Raw genomic sequence first — 18,097 nt, 5'->3', positions numbered from 1 at the left:
GAGCAGTGGGACAGGAAAACGACTGGCGGCTGATTCGTGTCACTCTATGACGTCATCTGCTTTCAGGAACCAGCATCATAAAACTGAATAATATGACATCACAGTACAAGACCTGGTAAGAGTTGGTTTCTCTTTATTCGGGAATAACTATGGTCAACTTTAATTAATGTGAAAGCTGACTGATTAAAGTTAAGAATCAAAGTGTAGAATAAAGCCAGTACCCACACTCAACATTGTAGTTTGCTTCTAGTTACAAAATTGTTAGAATTTCTTTTCCTAAAACGTTCACAGCAGAGGTATTCATTTCACTTGCCCATTTCACCTCTAAATACCACCACAGTTACTGAGATTGTGTGAGGTAAAGGAATAAACCCAATGGCTATTAACCCAACATGGCGATCTGGAATTGTGATAGAAAAGTTACTTATGGCCATGTCTTACAAAGTGCTTAAAGCTCAACCTAGGACCTTACATAAAGCTAAAATCACTACTGCCTGAGTTGAACACATTATAGGCCACAGTTTTCTTCCTCCTCTGCTGCCCCACCACCAACTAGCCTTCTTGTGAAGAAAACACAAGAAATGGCATTGGTCTTTGAGCCAAGAGACAGAAATGTAGGTGTTCTAAACAGTGAGGAAACCTCAAGAAGATCTGGTTTTGACAGAAGAATAGTGAATGAGGTCCAAATTACATAAGACTCCAAAAACTCAGGAAGAAGTTACCTGAAAGGGAAGAAGGTAAGTAACTGGTACTTTGCATCAACTCTAAGAAATTCTTACATCTTATAACAAATGAACAGAATGTCAGCAAAATGCAGAGGGAGTCACAACTTCACACATGGGACCAGAACCCAGGCTCCCTGATGGACAGGCACTTACTAGACCCCAATTTACAGTCCTCAACCTGTCAATCCGAGAGCCCAACTGACAAAAGGCCCTCAGAAAACACAACCTTCACCAGCCCTTGAAAGTTCTTCTCTGCTGCAATATCTAAACCACTTTATTTTTCAGATCTCAGAGCGGAAAGTATCAAGAGATGAGACATTCCCTCGATACCCCTGGTGCTAACTGGCACTCCATGTGGTTACCAGCCACTGGAAAGTAGATGTCCATCACCTTTAGTAACTACCTGGAATTAGCCTTTACCAAAAGCTTGCTACTGTTCCATTTTGATGTAGCACCAGCCCAGAGCTCCCCCAAAATGAACAGAGCTTGGTTGATACATTTTGAGTCTGTGACCTTATTACATTGTGATGGATATTATAAACAGTATATTTCTACGAATCTAAAATCAATGGTATTTGTTCTTAATCAGATGGTTCAGCTCTGATGGTTATTCTTCAAGCCATGTGATTATCAGTATTTTTGATAGTGAAGTGCTCAATCTGGAATGCTATGCAGGTCCTCTGATTTTAGGTCAAGCTGTATACCAAAAACATTCCCCCCTCTAAAGCACTGCCATTTGTCCGAATGGATTTACAAATTCAGACCTTGACCACATGGGGAATAATCAAGAACTATGGCCCCAGGACAGAAAGGGTTTGGTGAGAACAAAGACCTCAGGAGTATTGTCATCAGCTGAATAAAGGGACCAGGGACAGCCACTCCTGACACACAGGCAGAGTTCACAGTTTAACACATTGCACAAGGAAGTCAGCTGATTGGGTTGCTTTTTTCAAACGGGACTTAAAGCCAGTCCAGAAACCCTTCCAGGCGTGGTCTTGGAGACTAGCTACAAACACCTGCTACAATCACTTCATCAGAAAGAGGCGTGCAGGGATCCCACCACAGAGGTGCTACAGAAGATGTTTTGAAAACCTTCGCGTCCTGACACTGCCATGATGGTTGAACATGAGACGAGGGTCAAACCTATATCTGGGGACAGAAAAAGAAAAAAATCAATGTCACATTAACTACAGTTAGCCACTGAGTACTTCATGCAGAATATTAACCAGAAAGACTGGCAAGAAGGGTTACAAAAGGAACAATGAGACCACCAGAAGGGGGTCTAGTGGGAAAGCCTGCAGCACAAAGCAAGAGTACTTCATATTTAAGAGCATTTCCATCGTAAGTCAGCGAGCACAAAGTAATACAACAGAAGTGCAGCGGAGAGGAGAAACAGAAGGAAGGCTACTCTTGAAAGGCATTAGGAAGAAAGGTTTGAGCTTATTTTTCGGGGGGGGGGGGGGGGCGGGGTGTAATCCCTAAACGATAAAGCTGTCTGGTGGAAGAGTCTACTCCTTGCTGAAAGCCCTTCCAGCATTTTCAAAGCCCCGTCTTCTTTTACAGTTTGGATACATAGACTGTGGTGGGTAAGAGCACAGGTGTGCACCTGACAGGAGCTTGAATCTGGCTCTTTAAGAGCTTAGGTAAGTCACTGACCCCGCTCTGGGCACCAACAGAACAGGAAGACAACTCATGTAAAATACCTGGCACATAAAATCACTTACTTTACCACCCAAGGGAAAGTTAGAATGAATGCTGATGGTAGCTTGAGTTGATACCTGGCAGACATAAAGAACACAGATGGAGAACTTCCCTGGCGGTCTGGTGGTTGAGACTCTCTGCTTCCACTGCAGGGGGCACAAGTTTGATCCCTAGTGGAGGAATTAAGATCCCACATGCCTCACCACAGCACGACATGGTCAAAAAAAAGAAAAAGAACACAGACTGGCTGGAGGTTGTGTCCTCTGAAAAGAACACTCTATTTTACTTTTATCTGCTAGTTAGCAGCAGATACTAACTCTCAGTATTATTTTACAGCAGAGGTTGGCCAACGTTTTTTGTAAAGGGCCAGATGAGAAATGCTTTAGGGTTTGCGGGCCACACAGGCTCTGTCCCAACTACTCAGCTTTGCTGCTGACGTGCAAAAGCAGCCCCAGGTAATACATAAACATCCGTGTGCACTGTATTCCTACAGGCAGTGTCTGGAGTGGGCCTGTGATGCCAGGACGGCTGACTCCCACTCTAGAAGATCTACAGGCCTAAATGTCTGGTAGGTAAGAATAAGCTACAGTTAAGGAATGTAAAAGAAAACCAGTGGAGTTTAATGAGTTCAGGTAACATCAGCAAGGCCAGCATCTTAGTCATAAGCCTCCAGAATGTGAGCAAGATAGTTATGGTTTAAAAAACAAACAAAACAATTTCATGGAAGAAGGCTTGAGAGAGTAAGGTGTCACTGAGACCATCTGGACTGTGTACGTGACTGAGCCCCATTAAGGCCTCTATATAAACCTCAAGATTCTGCCAGGTGGGTACAGAGATTACTTGCAGCCACCCAAGACAAGCCTCTCATACAAGGAAACTGAGGCTTGTTGAAGTAAGATAATGTGCTGAAGATCAACAGCTGTTCTGAGGATGGAGATGAGATGGCAGAGAAGCAGGATGTAAGCTCAACTCTTCTCGTGAAAACACACCAAATTCACACTAACTGCTGAATGACCACCGACAAAAAAAGCACTGGAACTTACCAAAAAGATATCCTACATCCAAAGACAGAGAGGAAGCCATAACAAGATGGTAGGAGAGGTGTAACACGATAAAATCAAATCCCATACCCACTGGGTGGGTGACCCACAAACTGGAGAATAATTATATCACAGAGGTTCTCCCACAGGAGTGAAAATTATGAGCCCTGCTTCAGGATCCCTAGCCTGGGGGTCTGGCATCAGGAGGAGGAGGAGCCCCCAGAACATTTGGCTTTGAAGGCCAGCAGGGTTAGACCGGGGGAAAGAAACTCCACTCTTGGAGGGTGTGTGTGCACCAGGACCCAGGGGAAAAAGCAGTAACCTCACAGGAGTCTGGGCCAGACCTACCTACTGGTACTGGAGGGTCTCCTGCAGAGCCACGTGTGGAGGTGCAGCTGTGGCTCACTGTGCAAACAAAGACACTGGTGGTGGTAGTTTTGGGGAGTACTCATTGGTGTGAGCCCTCCTGGAGGCCACAATTTTCTCACCAAGACCTGGCCTCACCCAACAGTCTATAGGCTCCAGTGCTGGGATGCCTCATGCCAAACAACCAACAGGGTGGGAATACAGCCCCTCCCATCAGCAGACAGGCTGCCTAAAGTCTTCCTGAGCCCACAGCTGGTGGCTAAATACATCCCTCAACATGGCCCTGCCCAGAGGGACAAGACCCAGTTGTACCCACCAGTGGGCAGGCACCAGTCTGCAACCCCCCCACCCCCTGACCCCAACCAGGATGCCTGCATGAGCCTCTTAGACCAGCCTCACCCACCAGGGGACAGACAGCAGAAACAAGACAAAATACAACCCTGCAGCCTGTGGAATGGAAACTGCAATCATAGAAAGACAAAATGAGACAGCAGAGGCATGTGTCCTATATGAGGGAACAAGACCCCAGAAGAATAAGTGAAATGGAGCTTGGCAATCTACCTGAAAAAGAATTCAGAATAATGACAGTAAAGATGATCCAAGATCTTGGAAAAAGAATAGAGGCACAGATAGAGGAGATAGGAAAAATGTTTAATAAAGAGCTAGAAGATCTAAAGAACAGAGATGAACAATACAAAAACTGAAATGAAAAATACACTAGAAGGAATCAGTAACAGAATAAATGAGGCAGAAGAACAGATAAGTGAGCTGCAAGACAGAATGGTGGAAATCACTGCCACAGAACAGAATAAAGAAAAGAAGAATGGAAAGAAATGAGGACAGTCTCAGAGACCTTTAGGACAGTATTAAATGCACCAACATTTGCATTATAAGGGTGCCAGAAGGAGAAGAGAGAAAGGGCCGGAGAAAATATCTGAAGAGATAACAGCAAAAACTTTCTTAAAATGGGAAAGGAAACGGTCCCTCAAGTCCAGGAAGCACAGAGAGTCCCAGGCAGGAAAAATCCAAGGAGGAACACACTGAGACACACATTAATCAAACTGACAAAAATTAAAGACAAAGAGAAAATATTAAAAGGAACAAGGGGGCTTCCTAGGTGGCGCAGTGGTTAAGAACCCGCCTGCCAATGCAGGGGACACAGGTTCGATCCCTGCTCCAAGAAGACCTCACGTGCAGCAGAGCAACTAAGCCAGTGTGCTACAACTATTGAGCCTGCACTTTAAAGCCCGTGAGCCACAACTATTGAGGCCATGTGTTGCAACTACTGAAGCCCACGTGCCTAGAGCCCATGCTCTGCAACAAGAGAAGCCACGGCAGTGAGGAGCCCACGCACCAGTGCAAAGAGTAGCTCCCACTTGCCACAACTAGAGGAAGCCAGCATGCAGCAATGAAGACCCAACACAGCCAATAAATAAGTAAATAAATAAACTTATATAAAAGGAACAAGGGAAAACCAATACATAACATACAATGGAATCCCCATAAGGTTATCAGCTGATTTCTCAGCAGAAACTTTGTAGGCCAGAGGGAGTGGCACAATATATTAAACTGATGAAACGGAAGAACTTACAACAAAGAATACTCTACCCAGCAAAGCTCTCATTTGGATTTGACAGAGAAAAGCTTTACAGACAAGCAAAAGCTAAATAAGAGGATTCAGCATCACCAGACTAGCTTTGCAACAAATGCTAAAGGAACTTCTCTAGGTGGGGTGGGTGGGAAGGCCACAACAAGGAAATTAAGAATGAGAAAGCTCACCAGTAAAGGCAAACATACAGTAAAGGTAGGAAATCATCCACACACAAATATGATATCAAAACCAGCAATCGTGAGAAGAGTACAAATGCAGGATATTGGAAATGCATTTAAAATGAAAAGACCAGCAACTTAAAATAATCTTGTATATAGACTACTATATCAGAGGATCATAAGAGACTACTACAAGCAACTATATGCTAACAAAAGGAACAACCTGGAAGAAATGGACAAATTCTTAGAAAGGTACAATCTCCTAAGACTGAACCAGGAAAAAAATAGAAAATGTGACGAGACCGATCACAAGTACTGAAATTGAAACCGTGATTAAAAAATTCCCAATGAACAAAAGTCCAGGAGCAGATAACTTCACACAGGCAAATTCTAGCAAATATTTAGAGAAGTTAACAACTATCCTTTTGAAACTATTTCACAAAATTGCAGAGGAAGGAATACCCCCAAACTCACTCCATGAGGCCACCATCACCCTGATACCAAAATCAAACAAAGATACCACAAAAAAAGAAAATTATAGGCCAATATCACTGATGAACATAGATGCAAAAATCCTCAACAAAATACTAGCAAACATAATCCAAAAATACATTACAAGGATCATATACCATGATCAACTGGGATTTATCCCAGGGATGCAAGGATTTTTCATTTTCTGCAAATCAGTCAGTGTGATACACCAGGTTAACAAATTAAAGAATAAAAACCATATGATCATATCTCAATAGATGCATAAAAAGCTTCTGACAAAATTCAACACCCATTTATGATAAAAACTCTCCAGAAAGCAGGCATAGAGGGAACCTACCTCAACATAATAAAGGCCATATATGACAAACCTACAGCTAACATCATACTTAGTGAAAAGCTGAAAGTTTCTCCTCTAAGATCGGGAAACAAGACAAGGATGTCTACTCGCCACTTTTATTCAACATAGTTTTGGAAGTCCTAGCCACAGCAGAGAAGAAAAAAAAAAGGAATCAAAATAGGAAAAGAGGGGCCTCCTAGGTGGCGCAGTGGTTAAGAATCCGCCTGCCAATGCAGGGGACACGGGTTCGATCCCTGCTCCAGGAAGATCCCACATGCTGTGGAGCAACTAAGTCTGTGTGCCACAACTATTGAGCCTGTGCTTTAGAGCCCATGAGCCCATGTACTGCAACTACTGAAGCCCATGCGCCTAGAGCCTGTGCTCCAGAACAAGAGAAGCCACGGCAATGAGGAGCCCGTGCACGCCAATGAAGAGTAGCCCCCACTCACTGCAACTAAAAGAAAGCCTGCACAGAGCAGAAAAAGACCCAACACAGCCATAAAAAATAAATTAATGAAAACAAAATAGGAAAAGAAGTAGTAAAACTGTCACTGTTTGCAGATAACATGACACTATACATAGAAAATCCTAGAGACGCTACCAGAAAAGGACTAGAGCTCATCAATGAATCTGGTAAAGCTGCAAGATACAAAATTAATACACAGAAATCTGTTGCATTTCTATACACTAATAATGAAAGATCAAAAAGAGAAATTCAAGAAACAATCCCATTTACCATCACATCAAAAAGGATAAAATACCTAGGAATAAACCTATCTAAGGGGGCAAAAGCCCTGTAACTCTAAGATGCTGATGAAAGAAATCAAAGATGACATCAACAGATGGAAAGATATACCATGTTCTTGGACTGGAAGAATCCATACTGTCAAATAACTATACTACTCAAGGCAATGTACAGATTCAATGCAATCCCTATCAAATTACCAATGGCATTTTTCACAGAACTAGAATAAAAAAAATTTTAATTTGTATAGAGACACAAAAGACCCTGAATAGCCAAAGCAATCCTGAGAAAGAAAAACAAGGCTGGAGGAATCAGGCTCCCTGACTTCACGCCATACTACAAAGCTGCAGTCATCAAAGCAGTATGGTACTGGCACAGAAACAGAAACAAAGATCAAGGAACAGGATAGAAAGCTTGGAAATAAATCCAGGCACCTATGGAAAATGAATTTATGACAAAGGAGGCAAGACTATACAATGCAGAAAAGACAGTATGTTCAATAACTGGTGCTGGGAAAACTGGACAGCTACATGTAAAAGAATGAAATTAAAACATTCTCTACCATCATACACAAAAGATAAACTCAAATGGATTAAAGACCTAAATGTAAGACTGGATACTATAAAACTCTTAGAGGAAAACACAGGCAGAACACTCCCTGACATAAATCGCAGCAACATCTTTTTCGATACATCTCCTAGAGTAATGGAAATAAAAACAAAATAAACCAAGGAAACCATAAACAAAATGAAAAGATAACTCACAGAATGGGAGAAAATATTTGCAAATCATGTGACCAACAAGAGATTAATCTCCAACATTTTCTTTTTTTTGGCACATGGGCTTAGTTGCTCCGTGGCATGTGGGATCTTCCTGGAGCTAGGATCGAACCCATGACCTCTGCATTGGCAGGCGGATTCTTAACCACTGCGCCACCTAGGAAGCCCAATCTCCAAAATTTTCAAACAGCTCATGCAGCTCAATATTAAAAAAAAAAAACAACCCAATCCAAAGATGGGCAGAAGATCTAAATAGACATTTCTCCAAAGATGACATACAGGTGGTTAAAAAGCACATGAAAAGATGCTCAACATCACTGATTATTAGAGAAATGGAATGGAAATCAAAACTACAATGAGATATCACCTCACATCAGTCAGAATGGCAATTATCGAAAAATCTACAAACAATAAACGCTGGAGAGCGTGTGGAGAGAAGGGAACCCTCCTACACTGCTGGTGGGAATGTACAGTGGTATAGCCACTATGGAGAACAGTATGGAGGTTCCTTAAAAAACTAAAAACAAAGTTACCATATGATGCAGCATTTCCACTCCTGGGCATAGAACCGGAGAAAACCATGGTTCAAAAGGATACATGTGTGGTTCTTCAGTAAGTTTTTCTCTTTATCATGCAATTATCATGCACAGTGTTACCTATTCTGGTTTTATTTCCACAATGGAAATTCATTTGTTGTGATTTGGATAAACAACTGTTTGAATTTTAAAAAAACAAAAACCCCCACAAAAACACAAAAGGATATGTGCACCCCAATGTTCACTGCAAGTGCTGTTGACAATAGCCATCACATGGAAGCAACCTCAATGTCCATCCACAGAGGAATGGATAAGGAAGATGTGGTACATACATACAATGGAATATTACTCAGCCATTAAAAAGAATGAAATAATACCACCTGCAGCAACATGGATGGACCTGGAGATTATCACACTAAGTGAAGTCAGTCAGACAGAGAAAGACAAATACCATATGATACTGCTTATACATGGAATCTAAAAAAAAATGGATACAAATGAACTTATTTACAAAACAAAAACAGACTCACAGACTTAGAAAACAAACTTATGGTTATCAAAAGGGAAAGGTGGGAAGAGGGATAAACTGGGAGTTTGGGATTGACATATATATACTACTATATTAAAAATAGATAACCAACAAGGACCTACTGTATAGCACAGGGAACTCGACTCAATATTCTGTAATAACCTAAATGGGAAAAGAACTTGAAAAAGACAGGTGTATGTATATGTAACTGAATCACTTTGCTGTACACCTGAAACTAATGAAACACTATAAATCAACTATACTCCAATATAAAATAAAAATTAAAAACAAAAACCAAAAAACCCAAACCTTGCCTGAAAGTCAGGAGATCCTGCTATATTAGTTTCAAACGGTTGTCCTCTGGGCAAATCATAACTTCAAGCACTATTTCCTCACTTGAAATTGACCTGTTTGGGCTCAAGGGCTGTATGGGAATACTGTGGTCAAGTTCTTCTAACACTTACCAGGGCTGCTTCATCTGCCCTTCTTTGGCCCGACATCCTAGGCCAAGATGTCCAAGTCTCGTGACCCTCCATGCAAGATTTAGTTAGATGCTGGCTTTAAATTCCGAGAGTCAGTCAGAGACTGCCATAGATATCGAACTTTATTTGGTTTGGTAAAACATTCTGAGCAAAGCAGCTGTTGGAAACTGCAAAATCAGCATGTGCCAATTAGAAGTCTTGCGCTTTTATCTTAGAGAATGAACTTCCTATTTCAAAGAACTGCCATCAAGTGAAGATCCATTTCACTAACTTAGAGGGAGGAGTAAAGCTGGGTGGTCAAAATGCTTGATCAGTTACTAATTACACATTAACACAATTACCCATGTCAAAGTTAATTAGCTTAAGTGATACAAAATTACAATAAATATTGTTATACTGTTACTTAGTTTTAGTTTGATGGCATTCATGTCTCTTTGGCTCCATATACACTATTTAAAAGCAAAAGTATTACCTTTCTTTAATAAACAGTCTACAATCCCGTTTCTCTACTCATTCACTTACATTCCTCACTAATTTGGATTGAAGATACCATTTCACATGAAGGTAGCTAATTAAGTTACTACTTTCCATCAGCTTAGGGCATCATTCTTCCCTATCTCCTACAGAGTATAAGAACTGAAATAATCCTTTCCCAATGAAAGTTTGATTTTTAATTTCATACTCTTCAAGCAAAAAAAGACAGGCTTCTTGCCACACGCAGCTCAAATGCAGGGGGTGTTGAGACCATATTACTGGTGAAAAGTTACTGTTTAGGAAGAATGAGAGTAGGAGGAACAGAGCTGACTTAGAAGGTGAGAGCTAAATATCTTTTCAACCTTCATATGTTGCAGGGGGCTTATTTATTTCGACACTTGAGACTTCATACTCTTTTTCATTGTGTGTATTTAATACATTAAATTTACTGGCAAGTATTCAATTTTCTGTAATTGGGGCTTCTGAGAAATGAAATGAAAGGATATGCTCTCAGAAGCACTAGGGAGCAGGGTAGCCCTTGGTCAGCTTATACTAAGAAGCCCCAGATGTCACCAGTGCAATCAGGTGACAAGAATCCCAGGCAGGAAGGGGAGGAAGAGCCCTGTGTGGTGGACAGCAGGGCGTGCCTCCAGCTAGAGCACCGACTGGCTGCGGAGAGCAAGAGTTTCAAGCGGCTCATTTTCCCAGCACAACTGGCTGCTGCAGTAAAACACAGTATCCCCCTTGCAAAGCAGAACAGTGAGAAACAGCTCAGCTCAGAGCAAGGAGGACCTGTCAGGCTCCCTCTGCCTTCAAGAATGGCAGGACTGCTGGAGACAAGTGAACAGTCCCTGAGGGAGATGGCAACTTACCTGGGGTCAAAAACCCCTGGAGTGCGGCAGGTTGGTCCAGAACAGGACTGTAACATCATTAGCCGATAGTTCATCTTTCCTAAAAGCTCCGGGTCTATACTTTTAGCAATGTTGTTGATTTGGTGTGGGTCTGCAGTCAGGTTATAGACTTCTACGAACACCTACAGGAAATGAAAAGATAGAGGAAAGCAAAGAGCAAGGGTTACATATGAAGAAATACTCCTTATGTGAGTTGTTTCTAAATGGGAAGGGGGGAGGTAGATTAAAAACCAAGGCCCAGGAGAATACCACCCGGTCTCAGGATCCTCAAGGAGCCCAAGGTTATAGAGGAGACAACGGAGCATCTGTTCTGGGGGCTGAATTGCTTTGGGTCTGTGGCCCACGTGCTGGAAAGGGGCCTCCAGCATCCCTGTGCCTCCAGGCAGAGTCAGGAGGGGAGGCAGGGGAAGACACTTATTACTTTCTGTAATTAAAGCAGAGAACAGAAGGCAGGACCTTCACATGACAAGGGCTCAGAAACTAGACTTAGTAATAAGGTTACTGAGTGAGAGTTGACATTTGAAGTTTGTCTTTGCCTTACAGCTGTGAAGATTCAAATGAGAATAGATATGAAAGTAACCTGTGGTATAAAAATGTTAAGTTTTCCTATTTTAAAAAGCAATTTTGGATGGATAACACCAACTGAGGAAAGATACAATCTTGTTTCTAAAATGAGACATGTCTAATATCACTATTCTCCCGAACCCCACATTCTGAACTGTGTTCTCCAAACTGGAGTTACGTGATGGGCAAAGATGTACTGTGAATATATTTTGCCTACAAAGGCTTCAAATAGCTACCCTCAGAATATCACTTACAAAGCAGGAGGAGCTGAGTCTGCGGGAAGCTTGTAGTCTGAAGTGCTTACGAGTGACAAGCAGTGAGCAAGTCAATTTCTGAGGGACACAATGAGCACCGGCTCCACGTGGCGAGACGTGGGCGGCCAGGCGGGGCAGGCGCGCACTCGCTGACCAACAGCAAGAAACCACAAGGCACGGGGGTCCGTGTGATCCTTCAGACTACCCACACTGATCCGGGCTGGCTAAAAGCCACCTTCCTCCAAGGATGCTGCCTTTAACCTGCTAATCTATTTAAGCAGCACTGGATGACACTGTGCTGGGGACAGAGGGTCTGAACAAGCTGGTTGCCAAGACGCTTTCCAAGAAAGGCCCCGACTCCTTGCATCTCCATAGAGGTTGAGGAGTCTTACCTTCACCCCAAACTATCAGGGACGCAAACAGACCAGGCGTGTAGCATTCTGAAAAAGTGAAGTGGGAGCATTTAAAGTGTATGTGGGTGGTGGTGGAAGCGGAGAAAATCCCACCCAGCAAAGAGAGAAGTCAAGTAGGGCCTTGTGCAATTCTATTTCCTTAACTGATGGAAACCTAAGTGCAAGTACAGATAAGAAACCCAACTTCCCCAGGGAGCATCCTTGGAATTGCTTTTCTGCCACCAAGTCCCGCCAATAAAGCCCTGGCAGCAGACACAAGCAGTGGAGGAGGCAGCAGGCTCTCTTACCTCCTGGTCATCAAACTCGCAATACTGTAAATTCCACAGTTCTGACATGGTCCTCACACAGGCATAGGTGTTGTTATATGCATCTTCGCACACGCAGTCTGGGAAACATTGCTGTAGGGACATTTAAAAAGTTATCAGGAGAGCATCCTTCTGTAGCGATGAATGCAACGTGCATACAGCGGGGGCCAGGTTGGCTCAAGCCAGACACACAAATGGACAGAAAGAAGGAAACCTTTCACAGAGAAGTAATTCAACAACAGATGTGAGGCTTTGCTCCTTACTGAGGGCTGACTCGATGAAGGAACATGGGGTGTGGCTGTTCTGTTTGTAGACTGTTGCCATCCCTGTCTGCTAATCTCCTGATAAGCATTAGTTGTAATGAGCACTTGTAAAACGTTATGAGTTGGAAGGAGAAGAAATCAATACGCAGATGAATCACTACTAAAGTATATTAGGATCTTTCATCCTAAAGGGTTGGAGAGAGGCTAAAATGAGCTTTGTGGAAACATTTGCAAGTAAGTTGTCTGAGTGCTCGCTCGTATCACCAAATAGGACTTAACTCTTACTCCATCATATCTTTCATACCATCTTTTGGTTGGTTCTTTACTATACTGTAACACTGGTGTTAGGCTTCCATTTGGAGTTGACTCTCCTATTTCCCCTTCTCTAAAGAGAGTTTAATGTCGCTGTTACCACCTCCACGAGCAGCCTGGCTACCACCAAATCAACACACTCGCCATGGCACGGTTACAGGTGGAAACCCATCCCTCTGCTGGATGCCACTGGTAACATCCCTAATAAAACATGGTGCCACAATTGGGAAGGGCAGAAAACAGGAAGGGGTACCGATAAGGTAAGAAGATGGGCAGATATGTGAACTTGTTATGAAAACTAGAAGAATTCGAAGTGCACATTCTGACAACAGACTGGCAGCATCATTTGCAGGACTATTTTTACCTTTGTCCACCTCCTAATCTCCCACAGTCAAGTGACAAAGTCAAGTGACAAGAGGAGGACTCAGGTTAAGAGTTTCAGCACTTGGCACATCTAAACCAATGCCGTGCTGTGCTGTCAGAGAGAAAGCTGCTAAGCCAACACAGGCTATACTCACAGACACTCCAGGACTCAGGGAAGGACACGTCGGGTCAGTGACATTACGGCCTTCTCCTTGATATTCCACCAGGACATCTGATCGCCAAGTCAGATTACCGGCTCCGTGCTAGAAAGGAGAGCAACAGTGGTTTCTGTGAGGCATACAGACTGTGATAAAGATGTCATTCATTCACAATGTTATTCATTCTACTGCTAAAGGGGGCTTGGGCATCAAAACAGATTGGGCTGTTCGTTCAGTAATTGAAGGGAATGACTAACAAAGAGGCATCTGAAGGCTACCAAGTATCATGTTTGGTATTCATAGAGTCCTCACAAGTGCTGTCAAATGCTTTGAGCATTTAATAGTTATTTCCCAAGACTACTTCTGTGAGGCAGGTTGGGAATGGAAACTGAAAAAGCAGCTAAGTGAGCATCAAAGTCACAGGGCAAGGTGCTGAAAGTTCAGATCAGAATAAACAATGCTGGGCTTCCCTGGTGGAGCAGGGGTTAAGAACCCGCCTGCCAACGCAGGGGACACGGGTTCAAGCCCTGGTCCGGGAAGATCCCACATGCCGCACAACAACTAAGCCTGTGTGCCACAACTACTGAGCCCATGTGCCACAACTACTGAAGCCCGCATGCCTAGAGCCTGAACTCTGCAACAAGAGAAGCCACAGCAATGACAAGTTCACGTACTGCAACGAAGAATAGCCCCCACTCACCACAACCAAAGACCACGCGCAGCAACAAAGACCCAATGAAGCCAAAAATAATTTTTTTTAAAAAAAGAATAAACAATACTGTCTATAAAACCCTGTGAGAACTCTTCTAAGCTCATACTGAGAAATTAAAGAGGGTTGGTGTGCTAAGGACTGTGACAGGGTTGAGGTACTTCTTGATGGTCCAAATGAAGATACCATATATATGGTTAGTAAGTCAAAATTTATCCACACTCTGGCTGTAGAATTTCTCTTAAGTAACTTTTAGAAAAGACAAATACATCATTTTTTGACATAATTTCCTTGCTTTTCAGTACACTTTGTCCATCTGTCAACAGGCTTTCATATTCTCTCATTCAAAAATGTTTTAGGCTGAGCTGTGAGCCACGAAAGCACCACTGTCTTCCCTTCTTCATCAGAAGTGAATCTTTGTCCTCGTAGCGCTGCTTTCAGGGGACCAAACAGGTGAAAGTCCAATGGAGCAAGAGCAGGACTACAGGGAGGACGCTTTAACACCAAAAAAAGAAGTTTTTGCAGAGTGTTGATAGTGTGGATAGAAGTGTGCAGACATGCACTGTCATGCAAGATCACAAGAGCCTTGGACAGCAGTCCTCTGCATTTAATCTGAAGTTTAGGCTTCAGCTCTTCAATAAGCATCTCACTGTAACATGCACTTTGATTGTTGAACCTTTTTCCTGATAATGTTCCAATACTGGCACTTGAGAATCCCAGAAAACTGTAAGCATCAATTTTCCAGCTGCTGGTTGACTTTTGACCTTTTTCTTGGTCGGTGACTGAGGATGTTTCCATTCCATACTGCCGTTTACTCTCAGGTGTGTAGTGATGAATCCATGTCTCGTCACCAGTAATGATTCTCTTTAAGAAACTTTCACCTTCCTTACAGTATCGGTCCAAATTTTGTTAGCAGATATCCAAACACTTCTGTATATGCTCTTCCATGAGTTACTCTAGTACCCATCTTGCACAAACTTTTCAAAACCTAAGTCTGTCGTGGATTACTTTGTTTTGAGGTGTTAAAGCATCCTCCCTATAGTCCTGATCTTGCTCCACTGGACGTTCACCTGTTTGGTCCCCTGAAACTAGCCCTACAAGGACAAAGACTCACTTCTGATGAAGAAATGAAGACAGCAGTGCATTCTTGGCTCACAGCTCAGCCTAAAACATTTTAAAATGAGGGAATATGAAAGCTTGTTGACATATGGACAAAATGTATTGAAAAGCAAGGAGATTATGTCGAAAAAATGACGTATTTTTCTTAAGTTACTTAAGATAAATTCTACAGCCTGAGTGCTGATAATTTTTGACTCACCCTTGGAAAAATTAATTTAATTTTTGCTGCACATCAGTGGAGCACAAGGAAAGCAGCAGCAGCATCTGAAACGGGAAAGTTTAAGACAGGTACGCAAATGGTGAAAGGAGGAAGGATCCAGAAGTAGAAGGGAGTTTGGGATCAAAAGAACAACGTGAGCACAGGATGGAAGCAGAACACCTGATATCCAGCTTTCAGCCAAGGAAGCAGTGCCAAGGCAGGTGGAGAAGCCGCTGCTACCTCACAGCAGGCTGCCCACTTGTTCTACAAAGAGCACAGGTGATGGGAAGCTAAGAAGGGGGGAGGGGTTGGGGGGAGGGGAGTTTGAGCAGGGAAGTAACACAATCAAGGCTGTGCTTTAGGAAAGTCAGACTGGCAGCAGAATCTAGAGGTGGACTGGAGACAGGGATGGGGAAGCCAGGTTAGAAGGGGCTCTTAAAATGGTCTATAGCCTTAGTAGTCTAAGTCTGGTTTGTGGTCTATCAGCAGCACCTGGGGGCTTGTTAGAAATGCACAATCTTAGGCCCTACTTTAGCCTTAAGGAGCCAGAGTCTGCATTTTAATAGACCCTCTGGTGCCTCATATGCACTGTAAAATCTGAGAAGGCTGCTCCAAGACAATGGTGCTCAAAATGTGCCCCCAGCAGCAGCAGTAGCAGCGGGGGACTTGTTACAAATGCAAATTTTTTTTTGTTTAATTGAGGTATAGTTGTTTTACAACGTTGTGTTAGTTTCTACTGTACAGTGGAGTTCCCTGTGCTCTACAAACACTAATTCTTAATTTCCATGGGGGCGAGGAGCAACCTGCATTTGAACCAGCCCCACGGACACTGCTGATGAATGCTGGTTTCTCGAGTGGACCTGTTTAGCCTGGTGACCACAGTGGGGAACGGGTGAGGGCCTGCACAAGGCCGTGGAATGCCACAGCTGCCTGGAAATGGAGAGTCAGAGGAGAACACAAGTCCCAACTCACTCTTCTATGATGAAACCACAACGATCCTGTGCAGATGAAGGTCTCAGAGATCGTAAGTCACAGGAGCCTCCAGAAGCTGCCAACTCCCCTGTAAGAGCCCGTTCTGCCAACCCTGAGCCACAGAGGCCGGGAGTCAGGGGAAAAGCTTACCAGATGTGAGTGGACCTCAAAACCGCACACTTAAATGTCAAAGTATACAGAAGAGAAAAGAGCTCCTGGGAGGTCTGGAGCAGAGCCTCCAATTCGGCTGCGTATTAAAACCACCGGGGGAGCCCTGAAAATTCCAAGGGCTAGGTCACACCTCTGGCCAATTAATCAGTCTCTCTGGGGCTGGGACCCAGGTGTTATTATATGAGTTTCCCAGATGATACTAATGTGTCACCAAGTTTGAGACTAATGGTCGGGAGAGGTCAATTTTTTCTGTCGAAGGCCAGATAGTATTTAGGGTCTGTGGCTATTTAGTCTCTGTTGCAACTATTCAGTTCTGCCATTGCAGCAGGAAAGGAGACTGAGCACTACATGCATGGATGAGCACGGCTGTGTTGGGATACACCTTCATTTACAACACGGGGTAGGCCTGATGTGGCCCACAGGGGTGTGCCAGTCCCTGGTCTAGAGCAGCCCCTTCCAACAGAACTTTCTGGCTGAAATGTTCTATAAGTGTTGCCCAATACAACAGCTTCTGAGCATTGATATGTGGCTAGAGCCACTGAGCAAGTGAATCTCATTTTATTCTAGTTAATTTAAATAGTCACACGTGGCTTGTAGCTGCCGTATCAGGGCAGAGCTAGATGTATGACAGCCACAAACTGCTCTGCAGCCCTAACACACCAGAGATGTCACTGGACGAACCTCCAAAACAAAACATGAACAAGGAAAAGAGCCATGTCCTAAGTGGCATTTCCAAAACTTTGCAGAGAAGTTAACTATAAATAGCATAGTGATTTTAGCCCCACAGTGAAGGTTTTTTTTCTCCTAATTAGAAATAAATAAGGTATACAGTTTAAGAATTCTACGGGAAGAGTTAAGAGATACAAATTTCCCTCTATCTGATCTATAGATTCATTGCAATTCCAGCCAAAGCCCAGAATGATTTTTTAAGGCATCTGAAAAGCTGTTTTTAAAGTTTACATGTAAGAGAGGTAACTACCTCCTAGGCTACCCGTAAGAACAATGAGAAAGGTGTGCCCATGCAAAGATTTAATTATACAGCTTTATAACAAGATAAAAAGATACCGGTTCAGGAATAGACAGATCTGTGGAACAGAAAAGACAATTGAGTATTTATAGAGAAAAAAGTGAAACTGGATCCCTGACTCCTGCTATGCAAGAAAACCAACTCTAGCTACATCAAGGACTTGAATGTAAGAGGCAGAACTACAAAACTTTTAGAAGAAAATTTGCAAGAATTGTCTTCTGACCTCAAGGTTCAGAAGCATTTTTATAAACAAGACACGAAGCACACTAACCATAAACTGAGATGATTTACACATTCAACTCCTGTGTTCTCATACCTTCATGTGGGGAAAGGACAACAAATGGCAAGGATATAACAGGCGAAGAGAGGCATTTCACAAGG

The 18,097-nt window shown here is 43.1% G+C and overlaps 1 protein-coding gene across 2 annotated transcripts in view; it reads right to left on the bottom strand.

Annotated features, from left to right (window-relative positions):
• The window catches only part of GNS (glucosamine (N-acetyl)-6-sulfatase), a 63,238-nt gene that overhangs the window by 12,829 nt on the left and 32,312 nt on the right, over positions 1 to 18,097 (bottom strand). The window contains exons 11-14 of one of the 2 annotated variants that reach the window (XM_057741625.1): positions 13,517 to 13,624; positions 12,406 to 12,516; positions 10,849 to 11,009; positions 117 to 1,874 (exon numbers count right to left, since the gene is read on the bottom strand). In XM_057741625.1, the coding sequence (XP_057597608.1) occupies positions 1,796 to 1,874; positions 10,849 to 11,009; positions 12,406 to 12,516; positions 13,517 to 13,624 (459 nt within the window). In that variant the 3' untranslated portion in view covers positions 117 to 1,795. Of the gene's footprint in view, positions 1 to 116; positions 1,875 to 10,848; positions 11,010 to 12,405; positions 12,517 to 13,516; positions 13,625 to 18,097 lie in introns of those variants that run through there. The other variant, XM_057741627.1, reaches the window with a different exon arrangement.

This window comes from Hippopotamus amphibius, chromosome 7, assembly GCF_030028045.1.
Source record: "Hippopotamus amphibius kiboko isolate mHipAmp2 chromosome 7, mHipAmp2.hap2, whole genome shotgun sequence".
NCBI lineage: Eukaryota > Metazoa > Chordata > Mammalia > Artiodactyla > Hippopotamidae > Hippopotamus > Hippopotamus amphibius.
The sequence above is the reverse complement of the archived record's forward strand: the minus strand, read 5'-3'. Positions and strand labels throughout refer to the sequence as shown.